The sequence below is a fragment of the Chiloscyllium punctatum genome, chromosome 13, assembly GCF_047496795.1.
Source record: "Chiloscyllium punctatum isolate Juve2018m chromosome 13, sChiPun1.3, whole genome shotgun sequence".
Lineage (NCBI taxonomy): Eukaryota > Metazoa > Chordata > Chondrichthyes > Orectolobiformes > Hemiscylliidae > Chiloscyllium > Chiloscyllium punctatum.
The window spans coordinates 107587819-107606557 of record NC_092751.1 but is presented as its reverse complement, the minus strand read 5'-3'; the positions used below and the strand labels follow the sequence as shown (position 1 = coordinate 107606557).

General features: G+C 43.1%; 1 protein-coding gene across 3 annotated transcripts in view; it reads right to left on the bottom strand.

Moving 5' to 3' along the window:
* Nucleotides 1-17374, bottom strand: part of prkg2l (protein kinase cGMP-dependent 2, like) — a 48154-nt gene extending 30780 nt beyond the window's left edge. For 2 of the 3 annotated variants that reach the window (XM_072583571.1, XM_072583572.1), the window contains exons 1-9: nucleotides 17217-17374; nucleotides 11654-12161; nucleotides 8966-9132; nucleotides 7548-7661; nucleotides 6466-6571; nucleotides 5712-5775; nucleotides 4035-4112; nucleotides 1767-1861; nucleotides 279-347 (exon numbers count right to left, since the gene is read on the bottom strand). In XM_072583571.1, the coding sequence (XP_072439672.1) occupies nucleotides 279-347; nucleotides 1767-1861; nucleotides 4035-4112; nucleotides 5712-5775; nucleotides 6466-6571; nucleotides 7548-7661; nucleotides 8966-9132; nucleotides 11654-12161; nucleotides 17217-17361 (1346 nt within the window). In that variant the 5' untranslated portion in view covers nucleotides 17362-17374. The remainder of the gene's footprint in view (nucleotides 1-278; nucleotides 348-1766; nucleotides 1862-4034; nucleotides 4113-5711; nucleotides 5776-6465; nucleotides 6572-7547; nucleotides 7662-8965; nucleotides 9133-11653; nucleotides 12162-17216) is intronic. The other variant, XM_072583573.1, reaches the window with a different exon arrangement.
* Nucleotides 17375-18739: the final 1365 nt, after the last annotated feature.

Below are 18739 nucleotides of genomic sequence, written 5' to 3'. Positions count from 1 at the left end.
AAATTACAGCTTTAAGATAATTGGCAAGTGAACCAGGAGTTGATGAAGAGAAATGTTTATACAAAGTGAATTGTTGTGATCTGGAAGGCAGTGGCTGAAAGGGCAATGGAACGAGATTCAACAGAAATGTTTCAAAAGGAATTCAGAAAGACATAACACAGGGACATGGGCTGAAGAGTCTATATGATTCTATCAAAGGTAAAACGATAAAGCATCCAAATTCCTCCAAACCCAACAGATAATTTTGGTGGCATGTTCATCTTTGAGGTGAAACTTACTCACGATCTATGACCAAGCACTGGGTATCATCTTCATCTGCGATGATATTTGCAGAACGAAGATCCTCACTGTGTGAAGAAAGAAGAAGTTGTAAATTCTGAAAAAAAATCAGATCAGGGCAAAATCATTTTTTCCTTTGACTGTCCTCTCTTTCAGAGTTAAAATATTATCTTACTAAATTAAACTCATTACAATTCACAGGTTGTCGATTTTATACATATATGACATGGCAGTCAGCAATGTATAGTCAGTACAGTCAGTAACTAATCCTAAAAAAAATTCAGGGTGGAAATATATCGCTGCTCCTTCACTGTCACTAGGTTAAAATCCTGGAATTCTTTCACTAAGGGCACTGTGAGTCGAGAAGTTCAAGAAGACAGCTCCCCACCACCTTCTCAAGGGCAACGAAGGATGGGCAATAAATGTTGGCCCTGCCAGCAACGCCCACATCCCATGACTGAATAAAAAAAATCTGTTGGCCAATCCCAATCTTGCATGCACTCACTTCAGACAGAAATGAAGCTTTGTCATTCTTGACTTATATCTGATGTAGTTTCAGATAATTTGCAATTCTGCACTACTTAATTCAATATATTTCATTTCTTGTTAATTAAAAATAACTCTTCAGATTAATATCTGTAGTTAGTCATGTATTGCTGACAAAATACTTTTAGATGAAGATTTTCATATTGTATTCATCAGGACATTTTCATAAAAAATACAAATTCAAGTAGCAAACCCTCCTGGACAGCATAGTGGCTCAGTGGTTAGCACTACTGCCTCACAGCATCAGGGACCTGGGTTTGATTCCCACCTCAGGCGACTGTCTGTGGGAGTTTGCACATTCTCCCTGCATCTGTGTGGGTTTTCTCTCAGTGCTCTGATTTCCTCCCTATAATCCAAAGATGTGCAGGTGAGGTGAATTGGCCATGCTAAATTGCACGTAGTGTTAGGTGCATTAGCCAGGGGTAAGTATAGGGGAATGGGTCTGGGTGGATTCCTCACCAGAGCATTGGTGTGGACTTGCTGGGCTGAATGGCCTGTTTCCATACTATAGGGAATCTAACTTATTCTGCAAGAGTGACATTCTGGTCAAAATGAATGACCAGTACAGTATTTTCCAAATTTTGTTTTGACTGGGTTTTCTCTCTGTGAAGGTTTTTGTGTTTCCCATAATTGATACAAAACACTCAATGATTAAAATACATTTCAGAATGCTTTATTCACTGAATCAAAATCCTGGAACTCCCTCCCTAACAGCATTGGGAGAGTCTCTATACTCTGCAGCAGTTCAAGAGGGCAATTCACTGACACTTTCTCAAGGGCCACTAGGGACAGGCAATAAATGCTGAAGCAGTCAGCAATGCCCTAGTCCCATGAATAAATTAATTAAAAAATCACTAAGGCCTTTCACCGATTAAATGCGACATTTGCAATCTGCCTTCTTCTTTAACTCCTGTCATTTTGTGTGCTTCACAATCCTGTACCTAATTAATGCTTTCTCCCCAAAGTATTCTCCCATTCCTAATGTCTTGATTTCTTGTGGGTCTTCATCTCCTTCCCTGGTCTGTGTCACACGGACCTGTACCAGATCGACAAACTATATCAATTCTTTCACTGTTAAAACACAGATAGGAACAATGTCACATATTACAAGAAATTGCATAATCAGAACAATTTATCACATGCCTAAGACAGCGTGACACTTCCCAACCAAAGGATTTCTGCTCACTGTTACATTTATGTACATCACAGCTGATTATACACAGAGATTGCTTAGAGAAAAGGCAGTTAAATGAATAAAAAAGTCAATCTGTTTATTTGGGAGGCTTAATGTTAGGGAGGAGTGTCCACCAGGTCTTGTGTGGAGTAAGTGGACCGACCTGAGGACTCACCATGATGCACTTACTTGGTCGACTGAGAAGGACAAACAATGAATGACCATAAGACATAGGAGTGGAAGTAAGGCCATTCGGCCCATTGAGTCCACTCCGCAACCAGTCCCCTGACCCCCGACCAATATCTATGCAATTCTTGACCATTTTCCCACAGCTCCCTGGACTGGTTGCCCACAGGCTGACCGTAGTCTAGATTAGAGTGGTGCTGGAAAAGCACAGCAGTTCAGGCAGCATCCGAGGAGCAGTAAAATTGACATTTTGGGCAAAAGCCCTTTATCAAAGGCTGACCGGCCCATGCCCCTTATTTTTTCACCCTCTGACTAAAGGGTCTCTCCCTGACTTGACTGATGACTACACTTCCCTTAGACATTAAGACACGGCCACTCTGTTGTTACACGCACAGTGCCTGCATAGCTGGCACATGCTGTAGGCGTGGAATTAGTGTGGCACAGTCCTGCTCTGACCTCCAGGTCAGAAATTCTCAGCATCTGGTCTCTATCTGGCGGGTGAGGGAATAGGAAACTGCAAATTACTGAGGTAAGATCCCAAAGATGTAAACATCGAAGCAGGAATAGACCTTTCAGCCCCTCAAGTCTGTCCCACCTTGATCTGCTGTAGGCCTTAACTGTACTTTTGCATAGGCTCATTACGGCACTCAATTCCTCAAAATTTCAAAACTCTATTTCTCTCCTCTTTAAGTACTTTGAGTGATTTAGCCTCCACAAGTCTCTTTGATAGAGAATTCTAGACATTCACTACTCTCTGGGAGAAGTAACTCCTCACATCTCAGTTGTGAATGAGTGTCCCCTTTCTCTCTAACTATGTCTCTAATTCAAGATTCTCCAACTATCGGAACCATCTTCTCAACATCTACCCTTCAAGCGCCTCAGAAATTTGTACATTTCACTAAGATCACCCCTCATTCTTCTAAATTAATGAATAAAAACCTCACCTGTTTAGTCAATCTTGATGAATCAAACCCTCCGTGCCAAAAATTGGCCTCATGGATCTCTTTTGAAAACTGTCTCTAATGTTAGTGCATTCTAAAACATAAATACAGAGACCAAAACTGTACACAGTACTCCAGGTGTGGCCTCACCAACACCCTGTACCATCATAACTCAGCTTCCCTGTGTGTAAGCTCCAGCTCCCTTGTGATAAAGGTCAATTTGGTGACGAGGCTGATAATGAGTGTTTTGGTCTCGACGTGAAGGTCCTTGATGGCCTTCTCATATGATTCACATTGCACTCACCATTTCCCACATTGTTCTGGTCCTGGGAAAATTCCACCCCGATCTTGTTCACTCGGATGCTGCCTGGCCTGCTGTGTTTTTCAACTCTGGTCTCCAGCATCTGCAGTCCTCACTTTCTCCCACACTCAGAGACTACCCAGTTAGGCCAGGAAGTAGTCTCCTCTCTTACACTAGACCAAGCAGGCCTTGGAGCCTGTTGACAGCAATTTTCATTACTCAGTGAGTGGACTATAACAACTAGAGAATCTGTGCTGGTGATGTTAGCTGAGGGATAGATATTGGGTCAGGACACGAGTGCATTGCCCTGGTTGTAAAGCGACCATCTTCAGGGATACAAAAATCCTCCTCATTCCTACCCCACTGTGTGATCTTAGAATCCGGGATCTTCAAAGTGAGACAAGAATGCTACCCACAGGATCACACTGACATGAATATTGCAAAGTGTGATTTCAACTTCCAAGCACAGAGAGCACTTTAATCAGAGAATGATCTTCACAAACCTGTCAGACTTGTTCAGGATTACCAGGAAATGCTCCAAGCAACACCAGTACACAGCATTCTTACATTCTGAAACATTACTGATAACTGTAAACGATCTCCCTACCTTCCCTTTCGCAATGATGAAGAAGGTGTTGCCTTGTTCTCCTTCACGTATGATATAATCTCCTTGATCATAATAATCCTATCAGAGAGGCAGAGATTGCATACTGGGATCAGACATTGAAAGTAAGCTTTAAAAATGGTTTGCCAAGTAATGAAGATAAATAAATCGCTGGCTGATAAATAAACCTCTGACAATTTATGTAACTATCAGATCAGAGACCTCATTTATATTATTGTTTTTGAATGATGTTGTTCTTTTCCACATCATTTCAAAGCCTGACTCAATGAATAGAGCAGAGGAGCAACATGTGATGCTTTTTGTTCCCTCCGTAGAATACCTAATGTGGATGTTAAAAATCACGCAACACCAGGTTATAGTCCAACAGGTTTAATTGGAAGCACTAGCTTTCAGAGCGTTGCTCCTTCATTAGGTGGTTGTGGAAGGAGGCCATTCAGCCCACACCAATGCTCCAAAGAGCATCTTGCCCAGAGCTAGCCCCCTATCATACTCCCACATTTCTCATGGCTAACCCACCTAGCCTGCACATCCCTGGACACTATGGGAAATTTAGCACAGCCAATCCACCTATCCTGCATATTGTTGATCTGTAGGAGGAAACTGGAGCACCTGGAGGAAACCCAACAAAGACACAGGGAGAACATGAAAACTCCACACAGGCAGGGATTGGCCGTAAATGCTGGCCCAGTCAGTGATGCCTACATCTCATTATCATGTTAAAAAAAAGACAAATTTAAATTTCATGTGGAAATGACAGTGGAAACAGGTATTATTATAACGGTGTGCCATTGCCTACAGGTGAGTGATGTTACTGTGGTATAACATGATGATGATTTAATGACTTGTCATACTTAGGGATACAAAACAGGTGTCTGTGGCTCTCAGTGCTTTATAAACACAGGCAGAACAACAGGTGGTGATCAGACGCTATGCTTGACCTGTTGGGTGCCCTGGTGACAATTGGGAAACCCCAACAAATATTAGCAACAAGATGTAAAAGATTTTAATCAAAAATAGAGTGTGTTCCCAATGCATTAAAGACAGCCACTGATCCACTTGCACACAGTTGAAACCCTGATGTTATGCAGTTTTACTGATGATCTGAACAGGACACTGAAACTGAAACTGAAACTATTTTGATCCCTTCAGTTATCTGACCAGTTTGGTCACTCAAATATCCCGTTCTGATGTGGCAATAAGTGCAGGACTCAAAGCCCAACAAAAGTCCTGCAGCTCCCAGATGATTTCAGGAAGGATAATCCTGACATCTGAACTGACTCAGAAGCAGTGCTTCGAAAGCAACTGCCTCCAAATACATCTGTTGGACTATAACCTGGTGTTGTGTGAGTTTTAACTTTGTCCACCCAGTTACACAGACTTCAGATCAAGTTCAATGTCTCTGAGTTTGAAACGATCACTGAACAATGAAATTCTTATCTTTCCAATAACATCCTTCTCCTTTCACGGGATGTGAGTAAAACAGACATTTTGTCAATTAAAAGCTCAGGTGACTGACTTGCTATCAGTGTGTCCCTTGACTGACCCGATGTTTATGAGGAGGGGAATTGAAGTTTTAATAAAGCATGGCTTTGAGTTATGTAATGAATTGAATTCTGTGACATTATCTAATTTAGGAAAAGACATTTACAAAGTACTCACAACCTCCAGGCAGTCTACAATTTTGGACAATTTCTCTTCAGGCAAATCCTTCAGTAGGGAAACACTGGGTGAGAAAGAAAGCACAAAATGTTTGTTTTAAAAAGCTATTTCATCGAAAATGACTTAGGGTCTGCACTCGCTCACACCACAACAGTCAGAATGCAGTTCCTTCACCTTGCGTATGAACATAAACTGTGAAATGCCAACTCTGCTCCCTGCTCAGAGACCACAACACATGGAAAACAAGATACTTAGCTCTTTTTTATTAGACACTGTGAAAGCTTGGCCAATTTGTGAACAAGGCAGTGTTCTCTTTGTAGGTTTCTTCAGTTTTCTGTCTTCTGTTTGTTACAGTGAAGTCCAATCAGAGTTTCTGCTGTTTTCGGGAAGAAAGGTTACAGCCATCTACAGTTGTCTACAGCTATATATAGCTATATACAGGTATCAACAGATGTCTACATATATCTGAAGGTATGCAAAGATATCTACAGTTATCTACAGCCGTCTACAGGTATCTAAAGGTATATACAAATACCTATAGGCATATACAGTTTCTACAGCTAATTGCAACTATGTACAGGTATCTATAGATATCTACAACTGTGTACAGGTATCTGGAAGTATCTACAGCTACCTACAGGGTTTAGAAGGTGGTAGCCATTGCATCCTGTGCATGATTTATACCAGTTTAATGATGGGACCAGCCATAACCTTGGTCCATGGTCTCAGTACCTGGTTGGCTCAGTGTCCTCACCTGCTGAGAAAGTTGAAATATTTCCTGTTTCTCGCCTGTGCTGTTTCCATCATGATGCTCTGGAAAACCTGACGATCCAGGACCCAAATCCAAGACTCAGTCACAGCTGAAAAAAACACACAGCTCTGGACCAGCTCACACTTGACAGAAACACAGCATTATTCCAGCACAGAAGGAGGCCATTTGGCCCAAAGTGTCTCTGCTAGGCCTCCATTTTTCCATGTAAAAGATAAACCTAAAGGGTGGGGTTTCATTTGGGTTTCACTCAAGACTGTGGTGTTTAGTGATAAAATTGGGAAAAGGACAAAATGTCTTCACTCCGTCCTCAGCCATAAAGACAAGCTTAGTTAAGTGCATTTGTTATCAGGAGATGGTGTTTCTCTAACATTTAAAATGCATGATTTGGAGATGCCTGTGTTGGACTGGGGTGTACAAAGTTAAAAATCACACAACACCAGGTTATAGTCCAACAGGTTTAATTGGAAGCACTAGCTTTCGGAGCGCTGCTCCGTGTACTCCACAACCACCTGTGAAGGAGCGGTGCTCCGAACGCTAGTGCTTCCAATTAAACCTGTTCGACTATAACCTGGTGTTGTGTGATTTTTAATTCAGAATGCAGTCAGCATTCTACTCAAGAACGGGGAGAACCCTCTCAATGATGGCAATCAGGGAATAATTGCAATTTTAACTTTGGTTGAGAATTAAATCACTAGCACTGCTGGGAAAACTCAGGGTGTGACAAATTTGGATTGTTGTGTAGCATTAACAAAGAAGTAATGCTATTTATTGAGAGGGATATTTAAGTAAAGATGCAGGTATGTAGGAAACATTCACACACACACACACACACACTCACACACATTGTTCAGGCAGGGATCAGTTCCTCAGCTTCACAAAAACCATATTCGTTTTGTCTTTGGTGCTGCATTTACGATTGGGTATTTGAGAAACTCAGAACACACTGTATTCAGTACGTAACTACAGTATAGTGGTGAACCTATAGACAGAGAGATTGATGTGGTGGGTGGCGGGGGGGGAAGGGGGAGACACAAAGACAAACCCTCACGGGGAGCAGTTCTTACCTTTAACTGTAGCTGTCCTCTTGCAGTTGTACAGGATCGCAAGCTCCCCGAATGCTGTCCCAGGTTGCATCTGTCCCAATAGCTTGCCATTCTGCATAACTTCCAAAATCCCATCTGAAAAAATAAATTGAAAGTTTATTCACAACGAAAGCACCTTGACTTTATTCAGCACTGATCACAACACACTGGACTGAGAAGGGAAAGTGGATGTGGAAACCCCATGATTCCCTTTATTTGCTTTTGTCATAGTATTGGGTGGATGCACCTGAAACTGCCTGGCAATATTGAAGTGTATTACTCTTGTCAAAAAGTAATGATCATAGAATCCTGACAGCGTGGAAACAGGCTGTTGAGTCCATCTGGTCCATACCAACCCTCTGAAGAGCATCCTACCCAGACCCACCCTTCTCACCCTATCCCTGTAACCCAACATTTCCCATGGCCAGTCCACCTAACCTGCACATCCTTGGACTGTGGGATGAAGCTGGTGCACCCAAAGGAGACCCACACAGACACTGGGAGAATGTGCAAACTCCACACAAACAGTTGCCTGAGCATAGAATTGAACCTGGGTCGCTGGCACTATATAATGCCCTTACATATATTGATGCATAATCTTCCAGTGCAGGAAGAGGTCTGGTTATAAATGTACCTGCACTATACACCTCAACACACCCGACAGGCAAATTTCACCTTCTCCCCTCAAACTGAATAAAGCGCTTCCTATTGGATGTATAAGGGACTGTTGATAACCTATCATTCTGGTCTTGTCTACACTTTGATACATCTTCTTTGCACCTCTCCTCCGTTTCACAATCCTCGATCTCAGTCTGATTCAGACTTCATTACTTCACCCCTTACTGTGACCCCACCTAGTAATTTATCTTCATGCTGTCTACCTCTCCCAGTAATCTGTCACATTGGGAATCTTCTCTGATATTCTCTGCTACTTCCCACACCGCTGATGAATTAGTTCTGACCACACAGAAATATTTCACATTCACAAGTGGGAAGCAGTCTGTTTTCAAAAAGAACTCAATCCTTGGGCACACAGTAATGCTTACTTTGCAATCCACTTAACACATTGTGAACAAGACACTTACTCAAGGATAAGGGGGAAAAGGGGAGGGGGATGGGAGGATGGGATGAAGGGATGGGAGGAGGGGACTAGGACTTGTTACTAAAACCAGGCTGTAAAGAATGACAAAGCTTGCACTGTCCAATAGGAGAAGCCTTATTCCCCTTCCATCAGGAATTCCTCACTGCCTTTACTCAGTCTGCTGAACCATGAGCTGCTCTTCATGAAGAAACACAGGTGGAGGTGCTCCTCATTTCTACCATATCTGCTAGAACCTGCTCACGTGTTCCCTCATGGGACAGGGTGCACCTCAGTGAGTCCTCATCACATTCATACCCACCTGCCAGAACATACAGGTGATTTCCTGGCTCTCCCTCTTGGATGACGAGGTCGGTTTGCTGGTAGCTCCTCTCGTACATACATTCCACAATCTCCCTCACCTGCTGGGACTCCAGCTTCTTCAGGAAGTCATTGCACATTATCGCATCCATGATTAGTTTCTTTAAGCTGTCGAACACATGATCATTCTGATTATCGGAAAAGAAAGACTTGCGTTTATGTAACATTTTTCATGACCTGCACATCTCAAAAGCTAGCCAATGTTGCCCTGTTTAAGTTTAGTCAGTGTTATCAGGTAGGAAATATGGTAGCCCAGAAAGCTCCCATAAACAGCAACGTGATAGTGACCACATGATCTATTTTTGGGTCGTTGATTAAGGGTTAAAGAACAGGATACTAGGGGTTCCCTTTGCCCTTTTTGGAAATAGGGTAATGGGATCTTTAACATCCAACAGATCAAGCAGTCGGGTCCTCAACTTAACATCTCTTCCAGAAGACATCATCTCTGACAATACAGTCATCTCCCATTACTGTAATGGAATCTCAGCTGCAATGGAAGCCGCATGCTAGTTGAACATTGATTGATATTATCTTTAGAGCTAGGATTTCAAACTAGTGGCATATGTATGTTGGAAATTTTTGTGAAAGGTTTTAAAAAAGACAAGTTCAGAGTGTTCCCTTCAGAATGGCCTTCGGGCGGCACGGTGGCACAGTGGTTAGCACTGCTGCCTCACAGCGCCAGAGACCCAGGTTCAATTCCCGCCTTGGCGACTGACTGTGTGGAGTTTGCACATTCTCCCCGTGTCTGCGTGGGTTTCCTCTGGGTGCTCCGGTTTCCTCCCACAATCCAAACCTGAGCAGGTTAGGTGAATTGGCCATGCTAAATTGCCCGTAGTGTTAGGTAAAGGGGTAAATGTAGGGAAATGGGTGGGTTACGCTTCGGCGGGTCGGTGTGGACTTGTTGGGCTGAAGGGCCTGTTTCTACACTGTAAGTAATCTAATCTAATCTAAGAACCATGAACTAATTGTGTGTATGTGTATATGTGTCAGAGAGCAGGTGACTGCAAAATGCCTGATGTGTCAATGGAAAATTGTTTAAACTGTTAGGTTTATGACAGGGAGTGTAAACATTCAAATGGGTTATCTTGTTTTTGGTTCCAAAGAATTAAGTACTGATTTTACCTTAGAAAATCCAGATATTGAAAACTGTTAGGACAGTTTTGGAGGAGACCTGAGTCAGATCTGAGGGAAACATAATTTCTCTCTGAGAAAGGAGGATAGATCAGTGCAGATAAAGCACAGTTATCTTGGTGTAAAACTTCCAGATAAAGAGTAGTTAATTAGAAACCTGTAGATTATTAAACAACTGGGAAAATCTTGTGAATATTCAGATATGACAACTTCACAGTTGACAGGACGGAACTGGAGAGAAACAATAAAATTATCCCTAGAAGTTTGTTATAACAGGATAATTTCCCTAGATTTGAATCGCTGTGTAGTGATGGTGTTGGGGAATAGCTGATTTTTTGTTAAGTGTCTGTACTAAGATCTTTCAAGGTGTTCCATATTTCAATAGCATGTTTTAATTTCTTTAATAAACTTCTATGTTTTTGTTAATGAAAACCTGTAGCCTTTTACTCCATATTTCAGAGAATCACCATCACATTAAGTAAAAGGAAATATGATGCATCAGGTTTGATTGTCCAGTTGTAACATCAGCCAGGATCAGAACACAGCATGGATTTTGACCTGAAGCATTGGAGAGGATCTTGAAATAAAAAAATGCATGACTCGATAGTAAGAGCAGCACCAACTGAACCAGCAATGCTTTCATCTCTTAATCTTTGCTATGAAGACCAGTTCAACACTTTGTCACAACACACAGGCTACATTCTTCTGTTGGGTTGAAACTTAGCTTCAAACTAATTTCTTTGTTCAGTTGGAGAAATTCATTCGATTGCACCTTGGCTCACTGTCCCAGCTTAGAGAGGGAACTGAAGCCAGTCAGATGAGGACATGTGGCAGTCAGCTGGTCACTTGCTCTATCTCCCCCCTTCTCCTCTTCCTCACAGAAGGTGAGGTGTAGGCTCTTTATTAACACGTACTGACATGGGAAAGGAGTTTGTCACCAGCATCAACCCCTGGTGCTCTTGTTATACATTCCCGGAATGAAGCAACCCAACATTCATCATTCACAAACACAACTGAATAAATGCTCATAATGTAGGATATCACATTGGCTGGAAAATGGTTGTGGATGTCCTGGGGTTGTGACAGGTACTATAGAAATTCAAGTCCCTTCTTTCCCTTTTCTATTCTACAGAGAGTCACAACCCTGGATACTCCAGAGCACTTCACCGCCAATGAATTGCTTGTTGAAGTGTTGTCACATCCTGTCCTGCAGGTAACACTGCAGCCAATTGCCAACAGCAAGCTCTTCGAGGCAGCAAAGGATCAAATATTGAGAGTCTACTTTCATCATGTGGGTTGAGGGATGAATGTTTCTGCTAGATCCTTGTGAACTGGCTACTGAGTGTCACTAGGTTGAGATTATAAATGGGGAAAATGGATTTGGTAGTTTAGGCATAAACACAGCAGGAATTTAAATGGGGGGTGATGGAATTGAGGGGTATATACCTAACACAGATCTGGGTGTTTAGTGAACATGTTTTCCCCAAAGTTTGCTCACCTGGAGTCCTTCCGGACCCGAACCTGTTCAATGGAGAACTTCTGAACATTGTGGCAGTAATAATTCCGGGAAGTGGGCTCCGCAGACACCCCCTCTTTGGCCTTGAGCCGTCGGTGAATCTCTGTTGCCACTTGTGCAAACCGCCTTGGCCCCTCGTTAATGACACTGACCAGTTTCTGATGCTGGCTGACAGTGGGGTCCATGGGAACTGGGTTATAGCCAATCGCATCCTGCAGTTTGTTGATTTGAGAAAGTTTTCCTTTCAGTTCTTTCTCCAGGAACTTTATTTTCTCTGATTTTTGCTTCAGTTGATCATCTTTCCTCCTCAGTTCCTCCTCAAGGCTGTGGATCTTCCTTCTGAGATTCTCTACAATCTCCAGAGTGGGTTCCATCAGCCTGGGGGATACGTTGGCTTCTTCAGGTTTCAATGCTCTTATGGAACCGTTTCCCATTGTGAAGATATAAATCATCCCAAACACTTCTCCACACTCCCTTAGATAGACAGTCACTGAAATGAAACCATTCACACAATAGCAATGTCACTGAATACACAAGTTGCTGAGTGGATATTGTTCAAAGCTCTTTAATTTTTATTTTCCATTTCACAACAAACACGTCAGCTTTGCATCAATTATCTGAAAATAACACTGTGTATAACAATTAAAATTAAATGCAATGTATTTTCCATAAAGCTTTGCCCAATGTCCCCAGGGCACAGCGTCATGGATGAGCAGGAAACACATTCCAGTCCATTATTCCCACAAACCGAGTTACTAACCCATTATAATACAGTAAATGCAGCAAGCTCCCACAAGCAGTAATGTGATAATGGCCAAATAATTTGATTAAGAGTTAAATATTGATCCCTAGATGAACTCCATTTTGGAACTGTATGATGGAAACTTTTATATTCCCCTTTGAAAGGGAGTTTGATTGCTCATCTGAATGGCAGCATCTCCAACCGTGTAGCACTCCTTCAGTGGTGAACCCGAGTACTGAGCTGGAGTATGTTTCCTCAGGAGTTAAACTTGAACCTACAACCTCCTGAACTCAGAGAGCAAGTATCAACAGAACTATCACTGGCCCTTGAGTTATGAAGTCGAACTGGTCTCTGACTTGTCCAGAAAAGAAAATTGTTGAGATTTAGAAAGTTCCCCAAAGAGATTAATCTGCACAATGATTCCCGACAAGTTATTCTTCCTGAGAAGTGAGGTCCAACCCTTATGTCATAAATCAGACAGCTGGCCGGAATTTGAAAGTGGTCTGTTTGTTAAATGTTTCCAGTCTAAATAACATCCTCACATTGTTTTATTTTTACAGTTTTATTATTTTATTACCAATAGGAGTAACCACACCCTGTACAAGTGAAGTCTCGACATCATTTACCAAGTCAAATATTTAGAACTGCAACTTCCCCTCACTGAGGAAATGTGCAATAAAATTCTTGTTTATTGTTTAGATAACAAAAATTATATGTAATTATGCACATGCTGAACTTCGTTCACAACCTCTGGCATATTTCCAGTTCTTAGTGTTACAGTTTATTTGGAGGTAAATCAGCAGGTGAGTTTAAAATAAGGTGCTATTTAAACTGTCCCTGTAACTGTTGGATCCTTGGACAAAAGGGCTCAATGGCTGTGAACTGTCACATTTGTACAAGGGTAATCTTGAAAAAAATGAGAAACTGATCAAAGTATATTCATTCGGTGTAGGTTCTGTGAATGACAGGACCCTTGGTTGTGTCCAATCCATCTCCCGTGCTTTGCTCCCGATCCTCACATTCCATCCCACCAGCCTCCGCATCCAAAGCTGCCACTCCTGGCACCTCCAGTGGGATGCTGTCACCAGACACATCTTCCCCTCCCTTCCTTTGTCAGAATTCCTTTGGGACTGTTCCCTCCGGGACACCCAGATCCGTTCCTCCTTCATTCCCAGCACCTCCCATCAGGACCTTTCCATGGAATCACGGAATGTGGTCTCCTCTATACTGGGGCGGTGAAACACAGTAATGGTGACTGCTTGGAAGACTACCTTTGCTGTGTCCCGTTGCTGGGACCCTGAGCTTCCAATTGCCTGCCACTTCAACAAACCACTATGTTCCCCCGGCCAACATCTCTGTCCCAGATCTGCTGCAGTGCTCCAAATCATCATTAACTGGTCCATTCTCCATGGCAATGCCTCGACCAATCAGAGTTCACACACCAACCAATTATCACTGTCCACTTTTTTTTTTAACCAACTCCCAATGCTTTTTCCTTCCCCTCCCTAACTCTGATGCTCTCCTTTACTGAAATTATTGACTGGAGTTCTGATACAGTTTCACAGGCATTGGGCTCATCCACAAAAACCACAACTCATAAATGAGGTTCAAGCAAAGTGTCGATCATTCCAAAAGGCCATTTCAGCTTAACTGGATTCATTTGGCAGCACAGGTCAAAACCTGTTCATTTTACATTGAATTTAAACCAGCCCCAAAGATCCACAATGATGTTGGAGCAGTGCTCACAACTTAGCAACTAGGAGATAGTGACGACTGCAGATGCTGGAGAGTCCGAGTTGATAAAGTGTGACCTGAAACATTGACTATCTTGCTGCCTGACCTGTTGTGCTTTTTCCAGCACCACACTTTATCGACTCTCACAGGGTGGCAACCAGGAGTAGATTTTATTATTTTCTCTCCACCTGACAGGAACTAGAGCTGATTTAATCTCTACATAGATAGTAAGTGGTTTCCTTGCATCAGATATAGGGTGAATTTTGCCTCCAAGACTGATTTATGAAGCAAGTTTAAGAGAAATCAGATTGTGATAACTATTGGCACAATTACTTGGGTACATGGTCAAGGAAATACAATAAATGTAGATATGAATTTTCTTCAAATGTGATGAAATACCAACAAGAGGTTGACAGGGAAGATAAAGGACCAAAGTAGCTTAGATAATGGGTTGTTAGATCATGAAAAGGCAGAGCAGCAGAGGAAATGGATGATTGAAAACCTGTCAGTAGAATCTGCCAGGGACCATGTGCTATCCCTAAACATGAATGGCTTGCATGTGGAATACAGAAGAAATGTTACAAATGACACAAATCAGGGGATCAACTCTGAGCAAGAATCGAGACCATCACAGGAGAGGCCTGTTGGGATAGGACAGGAGGCAAGTTATTGGGCTTAAACAGCACCATGTAGATAAATAGGAAAATAAATCAAGAGCTAAATTATACATAAGCAGTATGATTTTCAAAGGAATAGAGATTTTGGGATGACGTTATAAAGTATGTTAAAAGTAGGGTTGCAAGGAACTAAAGCAGAAAGCTTAAATTGTTGACAAAGAATGCTGAAATTATAGGCTTGATACACAAATATTTATTTTCTTTTATCAAGCTGTGCATTTGGAAGTGGGGGGGTGTTTTACATGTGTTTCCACAGTGACATTTTCCTGTAACAGGTCACTAGCCCGTACCTGGAGGGTCACAATGACACACAAAGCAGGGCTGACTGGGAAGCTTTTCCACTATTAGCACAGGCAATTCTGAAGATCCTTTCTCCTGCATTAGGAAACACCTTTCTTGGCCATAACTCATGACAGAAGAACTTCCTTTTCTTCTTGGGATGTCTGTGAAAGGGTTTTAGGAGATGGGTGATGAAAAATTATATGGAATTAAGTAACAAGGCAGGGAATAAATTAATATTTGAAGCCTTGAGGAAGGTTTGAAAGAAATGTTTCAGACCAAAGGTCATTAGAGTGTCTGCTACTACAAGTGGCTATTGAGGCTCAATATTTAAGCCTGAGAAAGTAGATTCTTGATCAGTTGGGGAATCAAGGGTTGTGGGGATAGGGCAGGAAAGTGGACAAAAGGAATGTCAGCTCAGCTATTGAATGGCAGACCAGGCTTGAGGGGCTGAATGGCCTCCTCCTCTTCCTATCTCCTGTGGTCTTATGGAGTTAAGGGGTTGCTTAATAAAATATTTGAACAAGCGGGTTACTTAATATGAGGCTCTTTTGGCATGGTACTACAGAACCAGAAGGCCTGGTTCAATTCCAACCTGCTGTAGAGGTGTGTAGTACCATCTCCAAGCAGCTTAATGTGAAATTTTTACCTAAAATGGGGAAACAGTCAGAAGATGCACTGAAGGAGGGAAGGAGAAACACACATTAGATGGATTGTTCCAATCCACAATCCAAAGTAGACCACACCAAAGCTCATCAACCCATTCAACTGTACACAACATTGCAATGATGAAAATTACTTTCACTACAAATACCAAAATGAAAACAACAAATGCTGGAGGTCACAGCGGGTCAGGCAGTATCAAGGACAGAGAACAAGCTAACATTGCAAGACTCAAAATGTTAGCTTGCTCTCTCTCTCTCTCTCTCTCTCCATGGATGCTGCCTGACCCGCTGTGATCTCCAGGATTTGTTGTTTGCAGTACAGATTCCAGAATCTGGAGTAATTTGCTCCTACAATCTCCAAAATAATATTCCCGCTGAAAGAGGGAGTTTCTAATACAGTTACACCGCAAATTGCAACTTGGTGAAAATTCAAATCAACCTTCCACAGGGGAGACGGGGTGTCTCCAGCACTTGAATGTTCCACATTGATTTTGTTGTGCTCTGATGACTGGCCAACACCATCTGTGTTGACAGAGAGTGGTAACATAACAACACAACTGTGAAGCTTAACAAAGACACCACATTGAGCTTGAGACCAATATTGGGTGTGGAGGGGTGATTAGAGAGGACAGTGTAAGAACAGAAGGAGAAAGTGGTGGGATGGATAGAATTGGTTGAGAGAACACCAAATTTTCTTGGCTGCATAGTCACAAAGGCTGAGTCTGTCCCTGAGCAGTGTTGTTCCAACATATGGACATCTGCAGCATCCTGCAGTTCAGGGGTCTGGATATGGGATAATGGCCAGTCACTAACTGGATGGATAATTTTGAGCTAAGTATGTTATAAGTACAGTGAAAGAAAATGCTCCTTCCCTACCCCCCCCCCCCCCTTTGGTTGCAGGGGGCACGGCACTTTACTACAAAACTGTCATTGGCTTTTGGAACTGTTTATAAATTAGAGGATTGAATAATGCTGCTTAAATATTATTTGTTTAATGCTATAAGTCACACAGTCACAGAGGAAATGGAGCACAGAGCAAAACCAGAAATACAGAAAATTAATAACGAAGTCTCTCACAGAGCTCTTTGGGATTCAGAAAGAAATTTCAGGAGAGCTCAGCCCCAGACCCAGTTTATTTGGACAGAAATGACTAAATTTACTACAAAAAAATTCCAAACCTCGGTCTTACTTTGGAAACTCATCCCCAAGTGGGACAGGGAGAAAGTTGAAAGGGAGTAGAGGAGAGGGACAGTATTTAACCAGAGAGGGCAAATAATCATAAGAGGCAGGAGCTCAGAATAGGATCCAGGAGAATCCGTGTAATCGAGACAACCCTCGCCAATAAACTGCGATGTTTAAAACGCTTCAAGGAGAATTGCAGAATCCTGGCGCTCCCTCGTCAGATTATCGTGAAGTCCGTTCTCGATTAAACATGAATTCAGCCCTACCTCGTCCCTCTGGAAATGGAGGCTGTTCTGGAGCAGTCGATACACTGGACACATAAACCAAACCCAGCCCGCCCTGAAACGGTCTGACACTGGATACTGACTGAGGGCTGATGCTAACTGCTTTCCGCCTTTTGGAGATGACCATCCCTCAAAGCGGCTGTTCGTTTGGGAACTCCAGCCCGGAGGCTGCAGGAGGAATTGGACAGCGCTGCCAGCACCCCCCTAGTGGACACAGGCAATGTCTGTCTGTGTGCAGAGTAATAATACAATTCCTCAAACTACATCTCCCACATCCTCAGGCAAGCCTTGCATTGCAAACCCAGCCCTCATGCTCTGCAAAAGGCGAGGCTCTGAGGAAGCGCATAGGAGGACAGTTTGGTGAGAGCTGGCCCTTCAGTGCCAATGGAGAAGCAGCTCCTCCAGGTAAAAACAATGACTGCAGATTCTGGAAACTAGAGTCGAGATCAGAGTGGTGCTGGAAAACACAGCAGGTCAGGCAGCATCCGAGGAGCAGGAAAATCGACGTTTCGGGCAAAAGCCCTTCATCAGGAATAAAGGCAGGGTGCCTGCAGGGTGGAGAGGTAAATGAGAGGGGAGTGGGGGTGGGGAGAAAGTAGCATAGAGGTGTGGGGGTTGGGATGGAGGTGATAGGTCAGATAGGAGGGTGGGGGAGGGTAGCAAAGAGTACAATGGGTGAATGGGGTGGAGATGAAGGTGATAGGTCAGAGAGGAGGGTGGAGTGGATAGATGGGAAGGAAGATGGACAGGTAGGACAGGTCATTAGGGCGGTGCTGAGCTGGAAGGTTGGAGCTGGGGTGAGGCGTGGGAAGGGGAAATTAGGAAACTGGTGAAATCTGCATTGATGCCCTGGGGTTGGAGTGTTCTGAGGTGGAAGGTGAGGTGTTCTTCCTCCAGGCATTGGGTGGTGAGGGAGTGGTGTGGAGGAGGCCCAGGACCTGCATGTCCTTGGCAGAGTGGGAGGGGGAGTTGAAATATTGGGCCACAGGGTGGTGGCTACTTTCTCCCCACCCCCACTCCCCTCTCACTTATCTCTCCACTCTGCAGGCACCCTGCCTCTTTTCCTGATGAAGGGCTTTTGCCCGAAACATCGATATTCCTGCTCCTTGGATGCTGCCTGACCTGCTGTGCTTTTCCAGCACCACTCTAATCTAGAATCAGCTCCTCCCTACAAGCCAGGGGCTGTTAATGTAGCATCAGTTATTATTTACAGCAAGATGATGCATAGACTGTGGCTCATTGTGTGGAATAGAGTCCAGTTCCCCAGGGATGGAACATCCAAACCTTCAGCTGATATAAAACTGGGAAATGTAGCAAAACAGAGGGCTCGGGTGGGAATGATGGGCATAAGAACCAAATGCCGACTGAATGTTTAAGTATGTGGTATTTCTGGGTGGGGATAAAGGGATGTGGAAACTGAGTGAGATCATCCTTGCTCATATGGACAATGAACTACAGCATGAAGTGATTGGGCTGAATGGCCAGTTTCTGTGTGGTATTTCTAT